This window comes from Loxodonta africana, chromosome 25, assembly GCF_030014295.1.
Source record: "Loxodonta africana isolate mLoxAfr1 chromosome 25, mLoxAfr1.hap2, whole genome shotgun sequence".
Lineage (NCBI taxonomy): Eukaryota > Metazoa > Chordata > Mammalia > Proboscidea > Elephantidae > Loxodonta > Loxodonta africana.
In genome coordinates this window covers 34,691,245-34,717,287 of record NC_087366.1, presented here as the reverse complement: position 1 = coordinate 34,717,287, position 26,043 = coordinate 34,691,245, and the positions used below count along the sequence as shown (strand labels likewise).

Sequence of the window (26,043 nt, the reverse complement as noted above, 5' to 3'; positions counted from 1 at the left end):
TCTTAAAAGAAGTACAACCAGAATGTTCCTTAGAAAAAAAGATAGCTAGACTACATCTCACATACTTTGGACATGTTATTAGCAGCAATCAGTCCCTGGAGAAGGACATCATGCTTGTCAAAGTAGAGGGTCAAAGAAAAAGAGGAAGACCCTCAATGAAATGGATTGACACAGTGGCTGCAGCAATGGGCTCCAGCAATTGTGAGGATGGCACAGGACCAGGCATTGGTTCATTCTGTTGTACACTGGGTCGCTTTGAGTCAGAACTGACTCGACGGCACCTAACAACAATAGTGTTGCTATGAGTTGGAATCGGCTTGATTGCAGTGGGTTAATTTTGCATGCAAGTGTTTAATAAAATGTCTCAAGATATGTTACTTCACTTTCTACTTTGAAGCCTGGTCACGTTGCCATTTGCACTGAATCTAAAAATCATTTGCGTACAAGAAAATTAGACTCTCTAAGGAACTAAGAAGGAACCCCGGGTGGAGCAAATGGTTAAGCACTTGGCTACTGACCAAAAAGTTGGTGGTTTGAATCCACTCAGAGGCACCTCAGTAGGTCTGGAGGTCTACTTTAGAAAAGCCAGGCTTGAAAACCCAGTGGAGCGCAGTTCTACTCTGACACACATAGGGTCGCCAGGAGTTGGAGTCAAGTCAACAGCAACTGGTTTTTTTTGTTGTTGTTGCTGCTAAGGACCTAAGATTAAATGTTATTTCCCAAATAGTTGTGACACCTTTTCCATTTCACATATTTACTTACAACCTACTATAAAAAGGTTCTGCTAGAATTTCAATGCGAGTCAAGTAAATGTCAGAAATAAACGTCAAAGCAGGAGGAAAGGCTTACACTGTATGGCTCGGAGTCGGGGGATTATCGTTGGGCTGCTTGGTGGACTAGAGCTGTTACTGTGCAAACTTCTTCGTTTTTCCAAGTTGGGAGAAGCCTGCACGGTAATTTTGTGCTGAAAATCTGTTGGAAGAGAAAAAAAAAAAAATAGAGGTTTCATGGTTTTAAGTTATTATCATATCCTGCCTTTAGCATATAGCAATAAAAGCAAAACTGCAAGATAGCAAGTGTGAAGTATATCTTCAAGGTTCAAGTCAATAAATAATCCAGAGTTCAGCATATGTTAGATACAGTGAGTGAGAGACACGCACACAAACATACAAAGAAAATATTATTCCACCCTTTTAGGGCTTACAGTCTTCTGGGGAGAAGTTACCCTTATTCAGTTTGACACAATTTATAAAACAACAGCAACAACAGTACGAAATTGAAATAGGACCTGGATTTAAATGAGTCCTGGCTCTGTCACTAACAAACTATGTACCTCAACAAGTAAAGAACCTCTCTGAGCCTGCTTCCTCATCTGTTACATGTGAATAACAATATTTCTCAGGGCTGTTGTGGTGACTACATGTGCTCTCTGTCTGTTCTCTTTCTTCCCTATTTTGGTAAATCCCTACTTCAAGTCTCAACTTAAATGTCACTTCTTTGAGAAGGAGGCTTCTATTATTCCCTTAGACCAGGTTACATCTCTGCTAATTATCGTCATATGACTTTTACCTCATGACAGTTAACAATTACAGCAAATAAATAATTATTTAATTACTGGCTTAAGGTCCACTCCCTCTCCCCCAATACAATCTAGCTTCTATATGGGCAGGGCCCACTACTGTCTCCATCACTGCTCTATCCCACTCCAAACTAGCTCGGTGCCTTGCACATAAAAGGGGCTGAATCAATCTCTGTTGAAAAACCATTTTCTGTTAACATTATAAGTAACATGAGGGCAGAGATCATGTTTATTTTATTTATCATATCCCTTAGTAGTTGTACATACATGGTAGATCCTCAAGTGTCTGCTGAATAAAAAATTTTGTAAGATTTTTCAACACAATCAAACTCCTGCTTAGAGTTAATTGCCCAGAAACGTACACCAGGATGGATGTTGGTACGGAACACAGAACAAATGGAAACGAAGTACCAGAGAGGCGGCTTCTTCAGTAGACTAAATAAGAAATTATAAAAGATTTAACCAGGGCAGAGCACTTTTAGTAAAGGAAAGAATGAAGCAAGACAACAGTTCAGTAGGACTTGATGACTGAGTGGACAGGGGAAGGAAAGGAGGTGATAAAAAGAAATATTTTTACCCATAAGATATGGAACTTTATTTTAGATAGGTCTAGTTAGCCATGTGATTCATTCCAACACTACGAAAGCAAATGCCCTGTGGATGCTTACAGCAGGATGAGCCCTCCAGTCTACAGCAGAAGGCAGGTGTGTTCTTGAATGCCCCAGGACTAGAATGCAAGAACCAGGCCACAGTATTTGAATGATAAATCATCTGTACCACCGATGGGAGAAGAGATACTAAACGCCCATCAGGTAGGCCACATGGAGCATTTGCAAAGCCAAGGATGTGTATCATAGGTGCAACACCACATTTTAACAATACCTAAGATTCGGGTTCAGAGTGCTTCTGATCTTCTGAAAGTTACATACTTAACACTTAAAACAAACAAAAACAAAACCCTTTTTTTATCATAAGTATCTTTGTCTCTATAAAGCAGGAAAAGGTTGATTCTGCCCCAATTTTACATTTAGGAAAACTAACACCTAATTGACAAGTAACTGTGGCTGGCATTCATTTTTTCTTTATACACGTTAGAATAATGATTCTCCAGAAATTCACTGATGGAGACCATCAGACTTTTAAGTAAAACCTATACATGTGTTTTTATTGCTAATATTTATACTTCCTTGATCATGGGCAGAGCTAATATACCCTCAGTGGGAATAATCATTTTTGCAATAAAAGTAGTATTCTTGAAAGAATTCTTGTGAGGTATTTTACCTTCTTTCCCCTACCTACACATGAACACACTCACTCTCACGCACGCATACACGGTAGGGAGATCTCTGCAGGCTTTATGCATTTGTGAAGTAGCTGAAATTATAAAGCCACTGCTCTAGAAACAAAGCAACTTTTGGAAACTTTAAAACCACTTTGCCTTCTTTTTACACTTCCTAAAAGCATACCTTGGCTTGAAACAGACATAATAGAGAGGGGGTGGTATAAAGCAGTTGCAGAATAAATATCTCCACCACGGCTGTACTTTTTCTTTCTACAAATGCCAAGATAAATACTAAATTTTCACAAAGTATAATTTAAAGCCTATTATCCTTTATTACGCTGTCTCATTTTTAAAGCATTAATCGTCCTTATTTTGTAGCCAATGAAGGAACTCTAGCAGGAATAACTACACTTGAGTTTTACAGTAATAAGCCACCATGGCTAGAAAGAACCAAAAGATTAAAAGTTACCATCGGTTGACTCTCAAGCACAAAATTATAAGTGAATCCAATTACTGACATTTAGTAACAAGTTTCTAAAAGATCTGCAGGCACAAATATTAAGGGTCAGCTTGTAGAAATCTCAAATATGTTTCTGAGAAATTCTTTAAGCTAATTACATATGTGGAAAAATCCTACAAAAGGAGTTCAAGTAATTTGGCAAGGCAAGTCCCTGAGGGTAAAGGATCACTGCTCAATCTAATACCTATCAGATGTTTTCTTTCTTAATACTATACTATTAAACAGTGCTAAGATTTCATAATTCAAAGAATTTTCTAGTAGAAAATAACATCAGAGGCAACAAACTCCTTTGAACTTAAGGTACCAATAATTTTCTCTTTTAGCAAAATTCCTGAAGAAGAAAAATATTTCTATAGCTATTCCTCTTTTTTGGATGTCTGTTCTAAATGTATGTGTGTGTATTGTGGGGAGGCGGGGGACAGAGAGTTTGGGAATTCTAATGGGAAAAAGGAGCCTTGGTAGCACAGTGGTTGAGAGATCAGCTGCTAGCTAAAAGGTTGACAGTTCAAATCTACTAGCCAGCTGCTCCTTGGAAACCCTATGAGGGGCAGTTCTGCTCAGTCCCATGAGTAGGAATCGACTCAATAGCAAGAGGTTTAAGGAGAAAAAGAAAGTTTCCATATTAGTACCAGTATTACAACAATGTAACACCACCTTGTGGACAAGAGAGGTAACTGTAATACTAAATTCCAGAAGCGGACTCCATTCCTTCGTGATGGATTAAGATTATAAAGATTTTTTTGGTTATGTTTTAACTGGAGTCTTTATTAAGTGCCACAAGGCAAATAAATGTGTAACTAAACTGCTCCCTGTATTCTCAGAAGGAGGAAAGTCAAACAGTACAATCCAGGAATAAAATAAATCTGGCAAAAATAGTCAAAAATACTCTGTCAACTTTGAATAAACTCAAGATATTAACCTTTTTTTTTTTTTTATTAACCTAGGAAACACTGGAGAAGAAAACCAAGAGTGAAAGTTTGAATCCTGAGATATTTAATCACTCTACCAATGAAGACTAAAGAATTATTGCAATTATTTCATTTATTCTTCTGAGTTTATTTCCTTTTCCATCAATTTCTCATTACTCCCTCCCCAGTTTCCCAAGGGAAACTGTGAGTATTAATTATTACGACATTGTCACAACACAGATAGAAGAAGAAAGCTAATATAACTGAGAAATGGAGAAGAAAACTCACGCTTAGTGACTCTGAATTTTTCCACCCTGTGTACTTGAAAGTGTATGTCCCACCATAAATAAAATATTTTATTTTTGAATTATGGCTGACTGGTACATAAGACATTTCAGTAAGTGGTCCTCCAAGTTACACTTCAACTAAAAGCAACCATCAGAAAAGAACCTGAAAAATTATCTTTTTTTTTTTTCTTTTTCAGGGAGGTTAAAGGTAAAATCAATAAAGACCCATCATCTATTCTCGCGTCAATAAACCAGTAATTAATAATGAATGCTGTATACTCATGACTACCATTTACTAGCAATTTTCTGATCAATTGAGGACATCTCCAATAATCTAAAAAGTCACATTATGCTTCAAAAAAAAAAAAAAAATGCTTCAAGGCTTCCAGTATTTCGCAGTAATTATTTTACAAGACATTTTTATACACCAAAAAACCTAAAAACCAAACCCGTTACCACTCAGTCAATTCTAACTCATAGTGACCCTACAAGACATAGGAGAACTGCCCTATAGTGTTCCCAAGGCTGTAATCTTTACGGAAGCGGACTGCTGCATCTTTCTTCCACAGAGTGGCTAGTGGGTTCAAACCACCTAACTTTTGGTTAGCAGCCAAGTGCTATATAAATGCATTTTATATAAAAAATTGTCAAGTTACTGTTGTTTAAATCAAAATGCCATGCCATTAACACACACCTTAGGAAAATTTTTTTTTTTTTTTTTAGTATATAATATATATATTTAGAGAGACAGACAGATATAGAGATGTAGATACTTAATACAAATTCTATAAAAGTACAGCTTACTCTTGTTCTGTTACCATTCTTTCCTGGCATTAAAAAGAATCACAAAATACAGTGAGGGTATTTGGTTTGTCCCTAAATCAAGTATAACAGAATATTAAAGAACTTCATTTAGTGAGTTAATATGTTTGCATTTTCTATTCTGTTTAATTTTTCCTAAAACAAGTAATTATTCTAAGTTTTTGTCACAAGGTTTTAAAACTGTTTTAACAGATTTCCTAGATTTGCTGGTTCATTTTTGTACCTCGAGCACACTAAACCCTCAGATGAAAGCAGCAACAAAACTGAAGTATTTGCTATATTTTGTTGAAAGTGCTAACAACATCAGTGTTCCAAATGAGCTGTTACCAGTTGACTTCTTAGATTCTCTGAAAGCAATAAACTTAATGAAACATCAGTCATTTTATTGTCTGGACTTTTACAATGCCACAAAACACTGATTCAGGGCAATCAGCTAAAAAGAAGGTCCACTTTGACTTCAAAAGAAATAAATTTAGTTCATTAATATGAAAGTCTGCTGACAGTTAAAAACTCATGAAATGTACTACTGTTTTATGCTATTTTATATATGAAAAATTAATTAGCTCATTCTATTATGAATACAGAGTCCCTGGGTAGTGGAAATAGTTAATGTGCTCACTGCTAACCAAAAGATGGAGGTCTGAGTCCAGGCAACGACTCCTCAGATGAAAGGCCTGGCAATCCACTTCTGAACAATTAGCCACTGAAAATCCCGTGGAGCACAGTTCTACTCTGACATACATGGGGTGGCCACGAGTCAGTGTCAACTTGACAGCACCTGGTTAACTGGTTAATCATGAATATGAACTGAAGTAAACAACTGAAGACACTTATTTCTTTAATGTTTTAAAATCTTATTTTCCAGCTCTGATGAAACAAAGTAGCTGACGGGACACATGAAAACCGTTACGAAATCTAAGGACATAATCATACCTGAAGGTAAACTGATTCGATGTCCGTCTTTGAGTTTTAGACGACTTCTCTTAAACTTCCCCTTCCTCTTTTTCACATTAGGCTTCTCCTGGTTTAACTGGAATATCATAATGTTAAGCTCCCGCTCCAGCACATCGATCTCCCGCTCTGCAAGCTGCTGTTCACGCCGCTTTAGCAACTCCTCCTGAGACTTCTGCTGAAGAGCTGCTCGAGTTAGCTCCTCTTCCCGTGACCGCAGCTCCTGAGACAAAGATTCACACCAACGTGAGTCACTCCCAGTAGGAAGAAGGTCACTTCTCAGGCATTATTTACTTCAACACTATACCCACACCCCCCTTAGCCATTTGACTTCCGTGCACATCCGAGAAGCAAAAATTTCCTCTTCCTCTGTTCAACCAACCACCTGGTCATTCAAATCTACACAGGACAGAGCTCTTCATAGATAAGAAAACCAGGGCTAAGACCTTGGACTAAACCTAAAAAAGATGCAGAGGCTCCATCTTGCTCTTTTATCTTTATGATCCTAAAAGAAGCGTAACAAATTTTAACAACTCAACATGACACTTCTTTTTACCTCTAGCTTTGGTATCACCTGACACAGAAAATGTACATTAACACATACCAATGAAGTATAGACGTGAATGATCCATTTTAAAATAAGGCCAAAAGTTAAAACTTGGCTAATTAAAGGATAATTATTCTAGTTACAAAAGACTGCAGTTGATCTTTATATAAGGACTTCCTTAGGGTGCTTCAGAGTTTAGAGGTGACCACATCTTGGTAGGGATATTAAGGGGGGGAGGGAAACAAAGCTCATGTTTTACAAGTCAGCTGTGGCCCCAATGGAAATGAAAATAAGACACTTCTAAAAATTATAAGACAAAGGAAAACATATTCAGTATACAAAGAAGTTTTTAGGATCACATTAACATATGAAAAGCATTATGCTAGATCTTACAAATTAGTCTAGAAAAGCTCCTGTCATCATAAAAAAAAACCCAGTGCCATCATACTTATTGCTTAAAGTTTAACTCTCCCTTGGTTTTGGTTTTAGAATTATTGAAAGTCTTAGAAACAGAAAATCTATGAATTGAGGAATATTTTAATCTTGTTAGAAATAAATTATTCAACAGTAAAACTGAGAACTCTACAAAGCTTTTAAACTATGTCCCCATTCTTATTTCATTTCTGCAAACTGTTTTGTTCTTTGGCAGAGACGTGAATATTCCTTTATTGATGAACTACTTTCTATTCTAGATTACCCTGGCAATAAATCAAGCACTGGCATGGAAATCAAGGCATCCGCAAGCCTTTATATGCTGCTCGAGACAAATTTAACCTTAATCTTATACTACCCTAACACCAACACCTTTGTTAAGCACAGCAGATGCCTTCCCAGGTGGAATGTTAATCATAAATGGAGTTCTGGGCTTTGCCCAAACATTTCCTACTTTGCCTATGTAGGCCACACTGTGAATAGGCCTACTTTAAAAACACTGATTGAAGAAGAAATACTATATAAACAGAGGCTCATGGAAAAAAACTACAGAGTCAAACATGGGACTAAAATGACAATTCAATGGACTAATCCCTCAGACTTTTTACAATGAGCTCAAAGGTAATTCGAGTCGAACTGTCAGCATAATTATCATGAAGAGAAATAAACACAGAAGATCATCCTCCCACAAATAAACAGGACAACATCAAGAAAGACTGGGGAGTCTTGATGACAAAGAAATGTATTTATTCAGATCAAACTAATTCTGAATGTGTGATAACTGTACCAAAGCAAACTGAAATTTACTTTTAAAACTTTTTTTTTTTTTTGAACTGCATGAACAAAATTGTGGGAGAAATGATTTACTTAAGAACAATTGATACACAAATCACTCATGCTGATACGTACCAGCTGATTCTTATTTCTAAGCAGACCAGTATTTCTTCATTACTCGGTGCCAAATACTATTTACTACTTGAAAATAAAAAAGGAAAAATGCTACACGTTAAAAAAAAAAATCTGGAACCCATTTTTTAACTGGTGGCCTTCCCCAATCAGTTTATCCAAATTGGATTATTTTACTGTTATTATGTCTGGAGACAGCAGATAATTTCTGATCAACTGTCTAATCTAATTCACCCATTATCTGCCCTTTTGTTAAGATATTACCTCCCAGTGGTGTTGATAACAATCCAATTAGCTATTGTTAAATGAAATGGCACGTAGACTAGGTAAGGAAAGCAAACTCAATTAGGCTTTTTGTGTACCACTACTACAGTATTGGAATAAAAAACCATTTTTAATTCCAGGTCCCAAGCTAAAATGTGAATCCTCTTATCATGACTTTATGAGTAATAATAATGATAATAAAATTTACTTAAGACTTCATAAGATAAAAAAATTAAGATCAAAGAGGAAAGTAACAAAAGTAATCTTCCTTCTGAATAGATTTTAAGTACTCAAAAGTAAAGGAAAAAAAAGCCTGGGGTGTTAGAATCCTTTTGAATACTTTGAAATTATGAAGCATACAAAAAATTCTTTTAGTTGATGAGATTACTAGCAGTAATACTTGTTTGATTGCTTGGCACAGGTCATTCTTGGTAATGGAAAATCCAGATTCCTGGCAACAGATGTTAACCATTAACAGCCACATGCCTTCATACAGTGGTTCAAAGACAGGTGCACGCACAAACGCACAAAGACAGACATACAGAGATAAGAAGCCAGGAATTTGGGGAGGAACCTGTATTTATGGAGCCTACAGGCTACTGAGTAACACAGACCACAGCCAAGTCACTGCCCATTAACTCCAAGTCTGATGCCTCCCACTGCAGGCAATCAGCGAGCAAGAACGGGAGATAGAGCATGGACCTTGGGCTTTTTAACCCATCAAAAAGGACACAGAAACTTTAAGCAAATTATATTGTACATTCTTCAACTGAAAATAAAAAGGCTCAAAGATAGTGTAAGTGCTGCACTGCAAAGAGCACTATACAAAAGTCAAGTAAAAACAAAAAGCAACGAGAGCTCTAGGACAGCTCAAAAACCAGTCAAAGGATAAGAAAGAACTATAAGCCTCAAATGGAGGAGGCACAGGCATCCAGTTTTGAAGCATGCTTTGATTTTTATACCACATAAAAGAATCAATTCATTATATATCTATATCCTGCAGTTTCATGAATTATCAATAATTAAAAATAAAAAAGCTTCAAATAGCAGTAATTATTAATAATCACTTCCCAATTTCAAATTCTGTGATTTTAAGTTTCTTTTTTTCTTCAAGTTTCTCTTCCACATCACAAAACTTTTCTGTTTTGCTATTAAACATCTAATTTAAAAATTCCTGAAAATACTTTCCCTATCTTTTGAACTCAACAATCACATTTCCCAACAAATGTTATCAGAAGCATCAATATATCAAAATATCACTGACAGCAGTAATCTTTCAAAGAACTGCAAGATTTTAAAAAGTAATCCAGTTAGCCTTTTCAAGAATTATTCCTCAGAGCCTGAAGTGCCTGCTCTGGCTTCAATCAAAGCAACCACATTTTCTAAGAAGGCAAATACTTACCGAGAGCCCCAGTGGTGCGATGAAAAAGCACTCGGCTGCTAATGGAAAGGTCAGAGGTTCAAACCCACCAGCAGCTCTGAGGGAGAAAAGGCCTGGCAATCTGCTCTGGGAAAAATTACAGCCTAGGAAGCCTAAGGGGCAGTTCTACTCTGTCCTATTAGGTTGCTATGAGTCGGAATTGACTCGACCACACAAAACAACAGGCACTGTTCTAAGTACTTCGCATATATTGCTCATTTAACTCTCACAACAGCCCTGTAGTAGACAATTTCTATTACCATTTTAATGTGGGTTGGCAACGAGGGTAACACAGGGTCCAGGTCATCACACAGCTAGCAAATGGCTGAGCCAGAATTCAACCAGGCTGTCTGAGAGTTCTTGGTCTTTCTTAACCACCACACTAGGCTACTATAGATTCTGGCATTCTGCAAAAGACTTAATAGGGTGATAGGGGTGGGGGCGGGAGTAGGTTGTCTATTATATTTTTTTAGAATTCCATATAAACAACCCCTCAGTCTCTGCTTAAATTCCTTGACTGAAGGAAGCTGAAAACCTAATGCAGCCCTTCATCTCACTGTTTCAGGTGCTAGAAGGTTTCTGACTTGGAGACCAAATTTCAATCCCTGGAGTACTCTCCCAAGACATCTGACTTCTGAACTCAGAAACAAACATGAAACATATCTCCTTCCTCACCACTTGACAGTTTCCCCAGTATTTGAGGAAGGCCATTACACTCCTCATCCTATTCCGTGTCCTCCACTGCTGGCTGTGTGCTCAGATGCCCAGGCTCCTCGCCTTCTGTGCCATCCTCCTTGGGAGGCTTGCTATCCCATGATGCTCATAATCAAACACAATACTGTGGGTGTGATCTGAACAGAGTAACATGTGATTGGTATTTCTTATGTATTTATTCATAGTCAGGCCTAAACTGCATTCACCTGCTAAGTCTTCCCACCTGTTTAGATACAGTTAAAGAGCAAACTGAGAAACTGTACTTAGGTTTATTTAATATATTTATTTAATGCTTACCAAGTGCCAAGTCAAGTACTTTGTTCAACACTGTGGATGTAAATGAACAAGAATGAAATAGTGTATCTCAGGAACTTATTATCTAGTGAAAAAGGCACACCAATTAAATGAGCAAATAATGATAAAGTATGATTCCCTGCCACGACAAGGGAAATAAAGGATACTATGATAACATACAGTTTATCTTGTGCAGTGGAGTGAGGGAAGGGAGATATGAAGAAGTGAGAATGAAGGAGCCAGCAATCATGAGGTGGGGATAAAGCTAGGGAAGGGAGGGTATTCTCCTCAGAGGAAACAGTATGTGCAAAGGCCAAAAGTCAAGAGCATGACACCAGGGCAACTAGAAGAAATGCGGCATGTGTGGGTACAGGAGACAGCGGAAAAGTAAGGCTAATTATGTAAGGAGAATGGAAGTTAATAATGAAGAAAGTTGACTCTTAGAAACAAGGATGATCAGTTTTGCAGGACTTTAGGAAGGTCACTGGCAGTGGTGAGGGGGATCGATGAAGGAAGCAGGACTGGACACAGGCGAGGACAACATGGGTTAGGGTAGTGAATTACCACTGATGATCTTTGTTACAAGAAGACGACTGTGGGTAACAGCTTAGAAGACTGGGTACCTGAGAAAACAGTGGTTCCATTATCACAAAAAAGGAAGCAGAATGAGGAACAGAATTGGAAAGCAGTTCTCTTGGAAGAAATGAGGAGGAGGTTCTAACTTCCATGTTTGGCCTGAAAGTGCTGTCAAGCCCCTTTTTAAAACTTGTCAACAGAAAGTCCAGATCCCCACCCTGGCACTCAAAGGAGCATTCAAGCATAAAGACTGCCATATTCATCTCTGTATCCTGGGATTCCAGCACCGTGCTCAGCACACAGTATGTTCAACAATATTGAACATATTGTTTGCTGAAAAAAATTTATACCACTGAAACTCAGGACAATTTCCCCAAAGACACAAGGAAGCTATGCAAAACAATTTGTATTTGGGGAAATGCCTATGACATAATTTGTATTAATACTTAGTTTAGCATGTTAAGAACAGGATAACTTAAGAACAGAATTCTGGAACATGAGGTCTTGGTATCACACACAGTACTATATACAGCAGCTCAGGACATGTTTATGCATATATATTCAAGCCACAACTTGTTGTTCCCTCTATTGCCTTTTCCTTTCGGCTCAGGCTGGCTATGGGGTCTTCAGTGCCAGAAGCAAATATGAAAGTCTAGAGATGTGCTACAGAGCACACTACATAAGTCACAATAACATGAGCAAGGAGAATGACTCCCAGGTATACCATAATTCCACGTTTCAAGGTCATAAACTGGAATAAACACATGGACTATTGATTTAATCAAATCAATGTCCCCTACCTAAAAATAACTCTATTATTTTAGCATCACAAATACATGAGATATTAAAATGCCTCCCTAGAAGGTTACATGGAATTACTTACAATGTTGTACTTTTAAACCCATTGCCGTTGAGTCGATTCCGACTCATAGCGACACTATAGGACAGAGTAGGGCTGCCACGTAGAGTTTCCAAGGAGCGCCTGGTGGATTCAAACTGCTGATCTTTCGGTTAGCAGCTGTAGCACCTAACCACTACACCACCAGGGTTTCTAGGGTTTACTTTAGCCCAGACATTTATTGTACATTTGACAGAAGAATTTAACCCTTTGAACCATTATATATTTGAGACAAGAATAAACCTTGGTTCATCAAAATGCTCAAGTACTACAAAAATATCTCTAAAAAGACTGGAATACTTATACACTGCTGGTATGAATATAAAATGGAACAACCACATTGGAAATTGATTTGGCACTTCCTTAAAAAGCTAGAAATAGAACTACCATACAATCCAGCAATCCCACTCCTTGGACTATATCCTAGAGAAATAAGAGCCTTTACATGAACAGATAGATATATGCACACCCATGTTCACTGCAGCACTGTTTACAATAGCAAAAAGATAGAAGCAACCAAGGTGCCCATCAACGGATGAATGGATAAATAAATCATGGTATATTCACAATGGAATACTACACATCGATGGAAAATAATGGTGAATCCATGAAACATTTCATAACATGGAGGAATCTGGAAGGCATTATGCTGAGTGAAATTCGTCAGTTGCAAAAGGACAAATATTGTATAAGACTACTATTATAAGAGTTCGAGAAATAGTTTAAATAGAGAAGAAAATATTCTTTGATGGTTATGAGGGAAGGAGGGAGGAAGGAAGGGAAAGGGGTTTTCACTAATTAGATAGTAGATAAGAACTATGTTAGGTGAAGGGAAAGACAACACACAATACAAGAGAGGTTAGCACAACTGGACTTACACCAAAAGCAAAGAAGTCTCCTGAATAAACTGAAAGCTTCAAAGGCCAGCGTAGCAGGGGAGGCGGTTTGGGGACCATGGTGTCAGGGGACTTCTATGTCAATTAGCATAATAAAATCTATTAAGATAACATTCTGCATCCCACTTTGGAGAGTGGCGTCTGGGGTCTTAAATGCTAGCAAGCAGCCATCTAAGAGGCTTCAACTGGTTTCAACCCACCTGGAGCACAGGAGAAAGAAGAACACCAAAGGCACAAGGTAATTATGAGCCCAAGAGACAGAAAAGGCTACAAAAACGAGAGACCACGTCAGCCTGAGACCAGAAGGACTAGATGGTGTCCAGCTACACTTGATGACTGCTCTGACAGGGAAAACAACAGAGAACCCCTGATGGAACAGGACAGCAGTGGGATACAGACCCCAAATTCTTATAAAGAGACCAGACTTAATGGTCTGACTGAGACTAGAAGGATCCCGGTGGTCATGGTTCCCAGACCTTCTGTTAGCCCAAGACAGGAACCATTCCCAAAGCCAACTCTTAAGACACGGATTGGACAATGGGATAGAAAATGATACTGGTGAAGACTGAGCTTCTTGGATTAAGTAGACACATGAGACTATGTTGGCATCTCCTGTCTAGAGGGGAGATGGAGGGCAAAGGGGGTCAGAAGGTGGCCGAACAGACACAAAAAGAGACAGTGGATGGAAGGAGTGTACTGTCTCGTGAAGGGGAGGGCAACCAGGAGTATATAACAAGGTATGCATAAATTTTTGTATGAGAGAATGACTTGATTTGTAAACTTTCACCTAAAGCACAATAAAAATTTTAAAAAAGCCTTAAAAAATCTTTAAAAAAACAAATTCTACAATTTTAGCGCAGAACCATGTCTTGAATTTAGGGTTCTTTAATGCCCAGTAACGGTCATTTGTCACCATTCAAAAAGAGACTATGTTAACTGAACTAACTTTCCTGCTAGTTTTCCTTCAAAATTACATGTTTTTTCTCTCATATTTTACCTTGTATGTGGCAACTTAACTGCAGCCTCAGCATATATAACATATAAGCCAAAACCAGTTGTGGTAAAGCCAATTCCAACTCATGGCGATACCATGGGTGTCAGAGTAGAACTATACTCCATAGGGTTCTCAATGGCTGATTTTTAGAAGTAGATCAGCAGGCCTCTGGGTGAACTTGAACCTCCAACCTTTTCGTTAACAAAACCTTTTTGTTAGCATTAACCATTCGTACCACCCAGGGACTCCATTTAACATACAAATTTTTTTTTTTCCTTCTTAATTCATCATGTTAAAAAATTCAAAATTTATACATTTTCCTGGTTCCTCCAACAAAGCAGTGGCACTGGAAATAATAAAAATAATAGGAGATGTGTATTGGGGGAGAGGTGATACCTAGCATAAAAGAGGTTTTAAAAGATAAAACAACCAAAAACAATGCAGAAACTGTTTAAATTCTGATTTGCACCAACAAAATGCAAAGATTCAAATCGTGATATTTGAAAGAGTACTCAAATACTTACATAAACTAAATATTATATATCCTAAATGACAGGATTATATGATATTCAAGAATTATTGTTAATTTTCTCAGATAGTAATAGCAAGGGAGTTATTTTCAAAAATCCTTAGCAATTCAAGACGCATACGATTTATGGGTAAAATGACCTGAATCTAGGATTCTATTTAAAATATTCCGATTAAAAAAAAAGTAATGACGGGGAAGAGAGAGGAACAAAACTGGCAGAACAGTGGCAATTACTGAAGATGGTTAATATACACAAAGGGTTTATTATACTATTCTCTCTACTTTTTTTTGACATTAGAAAATTCCCCTAATCAAAGTTTGTTTTTCCAATTATACATTTTGAGTACAGTTCTGTTTTGGTTGTTTCTTTAACCTGAAGGCAAGAATCCATAAGTATTGATGTCTGAAAATATTTTAGAATGATGCTAACAGTGGTCCTTGGCTCATAACTTTCATAATCTTCATAAATGTTAGTAATAATACAATTACAAATATACTCCTATAGGTGTATGCATATGTATATGCATCTGTGTGACTATTATCTGCATATACTCGTATAAATAAAGCACAAAGGGGCCATAATTATGGACAGTCTTAGACACAACCAATCACCTCATGGGATTGGATTTCTGGGTTTGAAGGATTAGGACCATAGTCTCATGGAACATCTTGGTCAACTAGTATAATTTAGTTCATAAGGTATATGTTCTACATTCCAATGTGGTGAGTAGTGTTTGGAGTCTTAAAAACTTGTGAACAGCCATCTGAGATACAACTATTAATCTCTACTCCTCCAGAACAAAAAAGAAAGAAGAAAACCAAAGACTCAAAGAAGAAACTAGTCTACAGGACAAACAGTCTACACTAACCATGGCCTCATCTACCCTGAGACCAGAGGAACTAGATGCTGCCCGGCTACCACTACAGACCATTCTAACCAGACTTACTGGTTGAGACTGGAGGACTTCCCAAGATAACTGCCCTGATATACTCTTCAAACCTTAAACTGAAACTAACTGGAGGTCACCTTGTGGATAAATAACAAATTGGCTCAAAAAACAGTATCACCTGAAAGTACTCTGTTCCTTTAAAAACATCACCTATATGAGACCAAACAGTCAACAATTAATTTAAAACAAAAATGAGAGTGTAAGGGGAGAGGGAAACTAGATTAATAAAAATAGAACCACCAGAACGGAAATAATGAGAATGTTTATGCATTGTGAAGAATGTAATCAATGTTACCGAGCAATTTGCGTAGAAATTGTTGAATGGGAACCTGAACTGCTGTGTAACCCTTCACCAAAAACACAATGAAATATTATTAAAAAATACGTATCTCTCACCTTTTCCTTTGTTCTCAACTCATCAAACATTTGTTGAATTTCCAGTTTCCAATCATCTTGCATGGAATGAAAAGATTCTTGAGGCATCTCAGTCATAACGGCTCCTTCGATAGCAGTCAATTGTTCAAGAATTAAGGCAAATGATGGACGAATATGAGGGTCTTGTTCCCAGCATTCTAAAATAACCAGAACCCATTAATTCCATCTCTCGGCATAACTCAAATGAACTCCAACAAGAGTTTCTAAGAAATGTTTTATACTGAAATATTTTTTTAATTTAACATTTGTCATTCTAAACCATCAGTCCATGACATAAGTGTCTACTGAAGATTTTAAGAACCTATTGACAATGACTTTTAATAATTCATTTCACAGAGCGTCCATGTCAAAGGCATGTATAATTACTGTTAGATGAGGCTGTTGTTTTCAATGTTATATTGCACTTAATATATGGCCATGTGGGTTCCATGCCTTACCATGAACTCTGTGTGTGAGGGGCTTAAGTTCCCCTGGAAAGATGGCTTACTGCTATAGGGTTATATAACTCAACCTAAGAAAACCAAAGACTCTGAAATGTCATAGGCACAAGAGAAGTTCTAAGAAAGAGCTTAATAATGTAGAGTAACGTGCTTACGGGATGAGTTAAAATTTTAAAAAAGATAAGGATCAAACAGAAAAGGTCATGGAAAAACCATGACAGTTAAGACTGTAAAACATTGATGATTACTTCATCAAATTTAAAGCAGCAAATTTGGAGCTGATTCAATATTGTGTTTGAACTCTACTAATGTATTTGGTGAAACTTTTTATATGTAAATGAGTCAGTGATAAAAGAGGACTGTTTTAAGTTACTTAGTTCATCACAACTTTACCTCAAATCTTAGATCAAAGGCAAGGTTTCTAATTCTTAATAGAGTGTAATTACCAAAGTATTTGAAAATTAGAATCACAGAAATTATTTTTTTGGTTAAAAAGAGATGTACTTATGACTGACTTCCCTTCCTCCCACCAAAACGCAAACACAGCTACACTGATACCTTTCATCAGCTTAGCAAACGGCTCAGGACAAGTAGATGGAATGGGCAGAGTGAGCTTATTGACTGCTACTCCATAAGCCACAGCAAGACCGTCAATGCCACGATAAGGAGCTTCTCCCGTGAGCAGTTCCCACAGCAGCACTCCATAACTATAAGGTAAATTTTTCATAAAGTTAAATGGTGTCTTTTCCTTATGACCTCATTGGTGGGATGAATGCATCGGTACCTTCATCCACTTCCTAAAAGGAATCCTTCTCTTCCAACAAAGCCCATAAATGGCCACTGCCCCAATGTGGCAGGTATGCTGCTCTGGTCAGCAACTCAACAAATGCAAACACACTCCTTCCAGAAATCACACAGCCATTATAGGTCGGAATTAAAACTACTTTTTTTTAGTGAATAAGGAAAGCTTAGGAGCAGTAAAAAATTCAGTTAAACAGAGTCAGAGCCAGTCCACACACTAAAAGTAACATGGTGGTTTTGATAAGACTTATCAAGAGAATTTTTTTCCTTATATCTCATTTTTCCACATTTAAATAAAAACTCCAGAGGACTTGTAAGATAATGAAGATCCTGGCCCTAAGAAAATCTTATGCTACATCCTACAGCACTGAAATGCAACCATTTTTAAAGTTTTTTGAAACTGCTCAACTGTCTTGTCCCCCTCTATATTTTAGGAGACCTGTTTCTAATGTTTTCACTATGTTGCTTCAGAGTAACCAACAAAAGAAATCAATGGGACCTCCTTGAGCCTGCTGGGCTGGCAGGACATATATTTCTTTTTTTATGGAGGAAGATGGAATGAAATGGGAGTAAAGAATGAAGGATGACAGCTTCCAACATCAAAGTTGGGGTGCGGGGTTCACTGATAATTGCTTCTTCAGTTCTTCAAAGGCAAATACAATTATAAACAAGGACAAATGAATACACACATAAAGAATTTCTAAATAAATTTTTAGATGAAGGTGAAAAACCAAATTTCACTATACATCCATACACAGTACAAATAGCATACCATAACATAGAAATAAACCTGTGGCTTGTATATATTTATTCTCTTCTACTATACTATACAGGCCAGTATCTTAGCTTTCTTCTACTTCAAAACGTAAAATACACTCAAACTATCCCTTTTTAATACATAAAAAAATTAGAGTCAATCCAGATAATTCACTTGACTTTAAATTGAAATACACAAGCATATAAGAAACAGGCGTAGTTTTTTTTTTTTTTTTCTTAATTCCATTAGTACTAATAATAAATTTCTATTTGTACTCTAATATCTTGGTCATCTAGTGCTGCCATAACATAAATACCACAAGTGGGTGGCTTTTACAAAGAGAAATTTATTTTTTTCACAGTCTAGTAGGTTACAAACCCAAATTCAAGGCATCAGCTTCAGCGGAAGGCTTTCTCTCTCTCTCACCTCTGGAGGAAGGTCCTTGTTCTCAATCTTCCCCTGATCCTGGAGCTTCTCAGGCACAGGGACCCCAGGTCAAAAGGACACGCCTCTGCCCCAGATGCTGCTTTCTTGGTGGTATGAGGTCCCCAACTCTCTGCTTGCTTCCCTTTCCTTTTATATCTTGAGAGATAAAAGGTGGTGCAGGCCACATCCCAGAGAAACTCCCTTTACCTTGGATCAGGGAGGTGACCTGGGTAAGGGTGATGTTACAATCCCACCCTAATCCTTTTGACATAAAATTACAATCACAAAATGGAGGACAACCACACAATACTGGGAATCATGGCCTAACCAAGTTGATACACACATTTTTGGGGGGACATAATTCAATCCATGAAACCTAATCTTTTAAAACCTCGATAATTTTAAGTTAAAAAATATTCTAAATTTAGAGAAGTAACGTAATTCTCATTTCTTCTCTTGCTTGTACAAGTATAAAAAAATATCAGAGAGAAGGTAGTTAAATATGCATTAAGGAAAAGAAACGCCTTAAGGGAAGGCAAAGCAAGTCAGAATAACACACACAAGTTATGTAAATTTGGCTACAGAATCTATTTATGAGTCTCATTCGATTTTCCTCTCATCTTCAGTGAGTGGGAAAGGACAACAATACAGTGAAGAGCTGCTCTACAGAGTTGGAACACTATCTGGATTCCAGGCTCATGTCATCCCTGGATGTGAAAACTTAAAGGCCTCTCCATCAAGTGCCACTGGACTCAAAGACTATGCTTTGAAAACATACAGAAAAGACTGTAGAAAACGACAGAATGTGCTCCATCAAAGGGCCTTAGGGGTCTTCCAGCTAACTTGCTACTAGCCCTAAACAGAGGCATCTGAGTCCCAGGCCACTGACCCCAGGGCTCCTGCTGTGAACAGAAGAGGTAACAGGGCACCAATGACAGAGGACTGGGAGTGGAGGCAGACGGTTTGAGTTTGAGCTTTGGGAGTATCACTACTTGCCTGCTGTTTCTACTCAGAGGCCTTATAGCTTGTCTTCAATTAATTTGTCTCAGAGTTTTTTTACTATGATATCTGCTCTACCTTCTCAAAGCATTGTTTCATAAAAAATAAATAAGGAAATACACAATGCAGCCCGTGTAAACTGTGTAATGCTTTAACTGTTAGCTATGAAGTTGAAAAGAGTATTTTTCAAAGATAATCTGCTTAGTATCTGTATTATTGTTCATTAGTAGAGATATCTTCTTAATTTCAAGAACGAGAAAACTTAACTCATAAATCAATCACAAAAATCACGGCAGAGGACAAAAAAATTCTTAGAAAGAATAACCGGACTTTGTCTAAATTCAAAGAAACTTCCTTGTTATGCCTAAATTCAAAGAAACTTCACTGTTATTCTCATCAGCAAATAAAGCTGAAACAAAAAACAAAACCTTGTAGTTGCAAGTTTTAGAGAATGAGTACTTGAGGATAAGTTACTTTTCCAAAGAGGGCTTTTCCATTAAATATCAATGTAAAAAGAATGAAAATATTTCGAAAAAACTCTTTCTAAAGTGTAGTACATATTTTTCTGTTCTATTAAACTAGGGAGGACATAGTATAAGAAACTGCTCTCCAAATAACTAAAGTACCATAATGATTAAGGGCTTTGGTACCACGAGTCATGGATCTCGCCTCTGGTACCTGAGTCTAGCACTTCCTGCCTTTGACCCTGAATAAATTTCTTAACCTCTCAGGGTCTTGGTTTCCTAATCTGTAAATATGAGTAATAACAAGAGCAATTACAGTAAAACCTGAGAAAGCCAGAAACTGTAAGGTGGAAACCTGCCAAAGAAGGTAAACTCAAATATTTTCCACTGACAGACGGTGACAGAAAAGTGGTAAGCCATACCCTGTCAAGGGCAGAAAGCTTTCGAGACCCAGAAAAACAAGGCAGTCCTGTCAAGTTCCAGTTCTCATGGGTTTCGCTGTGTAACAACTAAATGATAATGTTGAGTACACAGGGCAGTCAACTTTTCATAGTATTTTAGAAGGAGAGGGGGAAGAGAAGACGACAACTAATAAAAACACAATCACTAATGCCTAGCACTGTAGAGAGTAAGCGATGATATCTGAATGAAACTGTTTTTATGGGCAATTAATAAAACAGTAGTATGGGTAGTTCAGATGCCCATCCTGACACGCTACAACTCTATTATGCTTTCATAAAATAAAAAAAAAAAACATAGATCAATGCATTCGAGAGATGTGTAGGGATGTTTGGCTCCACAACTAGGTGGCCCTAGAGGTCAGCGTTTCAAGTCCTTTTCATAATATTTTATGCCTTTTTTCTTTTCCTGTTTGCTTTTGGCTACCATTTTTTTTACTATTACTAGTTTAGCAGCCCTTCCCAAACTTCTAATTAGCTGCTTTTAGTGAAAGTCAGACAATCAAGCTTTTCAAAACTGATAATAAGTTACAAATAAATAGATTCTGAGAGAAGGCCTCTCCAATGAGTGAAGAGATTTGAAGACCCATATTCTGACTGATGTTAGATTTTTTTTTTTTTTCTTACTTACTGGTTCTCTTCTATATTTACAACAGACCAGGCTTCTATAAAGTATTTATATAGATTATACAGCATTTGTACAGGTTGTAATTGCACAGTTTATAACAGAAGCACACAAAATAGCCTTAAGATATACTACTATGAATGTAAAATTAATTCATTATGTATTTGGATAGTTTCTAGAGTCTTAAAGTCTGATTTCTTAAATGAATAGCCTATGTACTGTTATATCATCAAAAATTAGTTTAATTAATTCAGAGAAAATTCATTTAATGCTTTATAAAAGCACTCAGGCTCCATCCCTCGAGTCTAATTCACTAAGTAAGGGGTGAGGCTCAAACATTTGTGTTTTTTAAAATGGCCCTAAGAGGTTATAGAGCCCTTACACAGTTGATAAACTTCTTAAAAGTTACAAGCAGAACAATTAAATCATGTTTTAAACGGATAGTATAAGCTTTAAAGAAACATCACAGAACTTATACTGTCAGAGGCTCTGCCACTAACTTGAGGGAGTAACTTCTAGTGTATCCAATGATTGTGAGGGGAAATTATTTTATTGATCATGAACTTGGAAGTCAGACACTGGGTTCAAATAGGGTTCTGCCACTTCCAGGATATGGACTCTTAGCAACTGCCATATCCTCTCTCACCTCTAGTTTTACGTAAAAAAACAGGAATTTTAATCACGATGAAATACACTTCACATCCACTAGGATGGCTAGACTCAAAAAGTCAGGTAACAAATGTTGGCAAAGGCATGAAGAAACTGGAACCTGCATGCTGTGCTGGTGGGAAAGAAAAACGGTGCAGCCACTTTGGAATACAGTTCTTCAAATGATTAAATAGAGTTACAATCCAATCCAGCACTTCCACTCCTAGTATCTGTGATGGTTAAAGTTGTGTGGCAACTTGGTTAGGCCACAATCCTAAGTGGTCTGGCAGCTATGATGCAGTTTGGCTACGTTTTAATGATGCAATCACCTCCAAATGAGATCTGGCATAATGGGATCACCTCCATGGTAAAATCTGTTGTGAGCAGCCATCCAGCTGAAATGGAGTTTCCTTTGAGGTGTGGACTGCATCCAGTCTAAGTGGGCTTTCTGGTAGGGCTCACTGGCTTTGGTCTGGATCCTTCAGCTGGCTCTTGTTCATCTGACCTTCAGCTCTTCGGGCCTGAGCTAGCAGCTTACCTGCCAATCTTGGGATTCACTGGCTTTTACAGCCTGTGAGCCAGAGGCCTCCTATCTGACCTTTCTAAATGGGCCAAAGAAGTAAAGATATTTGTGTCTCATACGAATGCTCACCATAGGGTGATCTCAGCAGAAGAGGATTTTAACAATCAAGTGGATAGGATGACACGTTCTATGGAAACCAGTCATGCTCTTTCCCCAGCCACTCTCATCATTGCCTGATGGGCTCATGATCAAAGTGGCCGTGGCAGCAGGGATGGAGGCTATGCATGGGCTCAGCAACATGGCCTTCCACTCACCACGGCCACCAACTTGTCTATAGCCACTGCTGAGTGCCCAATCGGCCAGCAGCAGAGACCAACACTGAGTCCCTAATACGGCACCATTCCTCAAGGTACTCAGACAGCAACCTGGCGGCAGGTTGATTACACTGGACTGCTTGCATCATGGAAAGGGCAGCATTTTGTCCTTACTGGAATAGACACTTACTATGGATATGGATTTGCCTTTCTTGTATGCCAATACTTCAGCCAAAACTACCATCCATGGACTTACAGAAAGCCTTATCCACTGTCATGGTATCCCACACAGCATCACCTTAGATCAAGGGACTCACCTCACATGAAATGAAGTGCAGCAGTAGGCCCATATGGTACTGTTTCTCCCAGAGCCAGGATTCATTGGTTCAGGAATCAAGGGACGGAAATGGGAGTGGCACCTCTCACTACTCACTATTAACCCTAGTGACCCACTTGTAAAATTTTTGCTCCCTGTCCCCACGACCCTATGCCCTGCGAGTCTAGAGGTCTTATTCTAAAGGGAGGAATGCTCCTACCTGGAGACACATCATTGATTCCACTGAACTGGAAGCTCAGAATGCCACCTGGCCACTTTGGGCTCCTTATGCCTCTGGATCAACAGGCAAAGAAGGGAGTTATTGATCCTGACTACCAAGAAGAAAGCATACTGAAAATACATAATGGAGGTAAAGAACAGTATTCTGGAATGCAGGTGATCCCTTAAGGTGTATCTTAGTACTACCATGCCCTGTGATTAAAGTCAATGGAAAACTACAGCAACCCAATTCTGACATGACTACTAATGGCCCAGACACTTCAGGAATGAAGGTTTGGGTCACCCCACCAGGCAAAGAACCACGACCAGATGAGGCACTTGCTGAGGACAAAGGGAATACAGAAAGGGTGGTGGAAGAAGGTAGTTATGAACACCAGTTACGACAACATGAATGGTTGCAGAAACGAAGACTGTAATTCTTACGTGTATTTCTGCTTTGTACGTGTACATCAAATATTTTTGTTTTCTTCATTTGTAAAATATAAGATGCAAACATGGCTAATGCATTTTTGGTTCTATACGTGTTAGTTGTATCAAGTTAGGTGCAAGTATGACTTTATAATTGTCTTTATTCAGAGATTATATATGGTTTAAGGAGATGTGTACAGGTGGTGCTAAGTTGACAAAGGGTGAACTGTGATGCTTAAAGTTGTGTTTCAACTTGGCTGGGCCAGGATCCTAAGTGGTCTGGCAGTTACGATGTAGTCTGGCAGCTTTTTAATGATGTAATCACGTCCATGATGAGATCTGATACAATGTGGTCACCTCCATGATGAGATCTGTTATGAGCAGCCAATCAGTTGAAAGGGAGTTTCCTTGAGGGAGTGGCCTGCATCCAATATTGGTGGGCTTTCTGGCAAGATTTGCTAGCTTTTGCTGGGTCTGGATCCTGCAGCTGGCTCCTAATTATCTGACCTTCAGTTCTTGGTACTTGAGATAGCAGTTTACTTGCCATTTTATCTGCCAATCTTGGGATTCACTGGCCTCCACAGCCTGTGAGCCAGAGGCCTCCTATCTGACCTTTTGATCTTGGATTCGCCAACACATTCAGCTATGTGGGTCAGGAAAAGCCTCCAGCCTGACCCAAGAACTTGGGACTTTCCAGCCTCTACAACCACATAAACCATTTCCTTTACATTATCTCTCTCTATATATGTTTATATGCTACATTGGTTTTGCTTCTCTAGGAAGCCAGCCTAAAACAGTATCTACCCAGGATAAGTAAAAACACATGTCTACACGAAAACTTGTAAACGAGTGCTCTCAGCAGCACTATTCACAATAGCCAAAATATGGAAACAACCCAAATGTCCATCAACTGATGAACGAATAAAATGTGGTACATACATACAACGGAACATCACGCAGCCATAAAAAAGAATAAAGTACTAATACATGCTACAACATGGATAAACCTTGGAAACATGCTAAGTGAAAGAAGTCAGTCACAAAAAGTCATTTATTATATGATTCCATTCATAAGAAATTCCAGAATAGCCAAATATATAGGCACAAAAAGTAGATTCATGGTTGCCTAGGCCTGGGATGAAGGGAAGGACTGAGAATGATGGCTAAAGAGTACATAGTTTTTGAGGGTAATGAAAATGTTTGTGATTATGGTGACGGCTACATAACTCAATTAATATACTAAAAGTCAGTGAACTGTACACATTAAATGGGCAAGTGTATGGTATGTGAATCTCAATAAATGTGTTAAAAACAAACAAAAAAAACCCTTGAATTTCAATACCTGAAACACAGGATTTTATGAGCATTAAATAAAGGCAAGTAAGTTCTCAGTGCATGATAACTATTAAACAGAGATAATTTTCTTTGTTGTTCTTTTATTGACACTATTTACTTATCGCCATTCCCCAATTAGACATTATCTGCATGAAAATTAAGATAACCTTGTCTTCCATTTGAGCCGAGCTCTTCACCTTGGAACAGGAGGCTTTAATCCTTAGACGATACAATCTATAGAAATAAAGGAGTCTCTAGGTGGTGTAAATGCTTAGGGCACTCAGTTCTGAAAAATCAGCCACTGAAAACTCTATGGAGCACAGTTCTATGCTGACACACATGGGGTTGACATGAGTCGGAGTCAGCTCCAGGGCAGCTAGTAGAGAAATAAAGGGATTTGTTTAAAATTTTTTATTCTCAAATGCCTTCCATGTTAATATTCTGTTTGTACACCGTAAGGAATCAAAACTACTTACAGTGAAAATTTACTTTCATTTACGGGCAGGACTTAAAAATCTTGGCACTGCCATCAGCACAAAACCAGTTTAACTCAAACCTCAGATTGAACAGGAACGTTCTCCTATCAAATAGAAGTCACATGACATGGAAAACCTCCAGTTACCTGTTACTATCTTGATCAAAACCATTTAAAAAAAAAAAACTTCTTCAAAAAGGCCTATGCTCAAAATGACTGAGTAGTCTGGAGTTCATTTAAGTGAAATAGAGCAACCAGTATCTGTGGGAAATTTGTAAAAACAAAGCACGTGGTGCTTACCTCCAGATATCACTGCCTTTAGAAAACAAGGAGGACTTGATGACTTCGGGCGCCATCCAGGCATACGTGCCTGCAGCACTCATTTTGGTTGTCCTGTGCCACTCCCTCGCTAGCCCGAAATCTGTAATCTTCAACGTTTTATTGCAGATGTCGTCCTCATGCTCTATCTTCTCAAGGAGCAAAACTAAAGAAAAATCCCAGGTGAGATTATTTTAATGTCTTTATAATTTTTCAGTCACTTTTTTTTTTTTTGCATTTTTTGTCATTGAGGTTGGCAGAGTAAATGACACTGAACTTGTATTTTACTATT

The 26,043-nt window shown here is 38.0% G+C and overlaps 1 protein-coding gene across 1 annotated transcript in view; it reads right to left on the bottom strand.

Annotated features, from left to right (window-relative positions):
* MAP3K21 (mitogen-activated protein kinase kinase kinase 21) overlaps window positions 1-26,043 on the bottom strand; it is a 70,005-nt gene that overhangs the window by 21,875 nt on the left and 22,087 nt on the right. The window contains exons 2-6 of the mRNA XM_010591015.3: window positions 25,734-25,917; window positions 17,203-17,351; window positions 16,166-16,341; window positions 6,332-6,572; window positions 850-972 (exon numbers count right to left, since the gene is read on the bottom strand). Coding sequence (XP_010589317.2) covers window positions 850-972; window positions 6,332-6,572; window positions 16,166-16,341; window positions 17,203-17,351; window positions 25,734-25,917 — 873 coding nt within the window. The remainder of the gene's footprint in view (window positions 1-849; window positions 973-6,331; window positions 6,573-16,165; window positions 16,342-17,202; window positions 17,352-25,733; window positions 25,918-26,043) is intronic.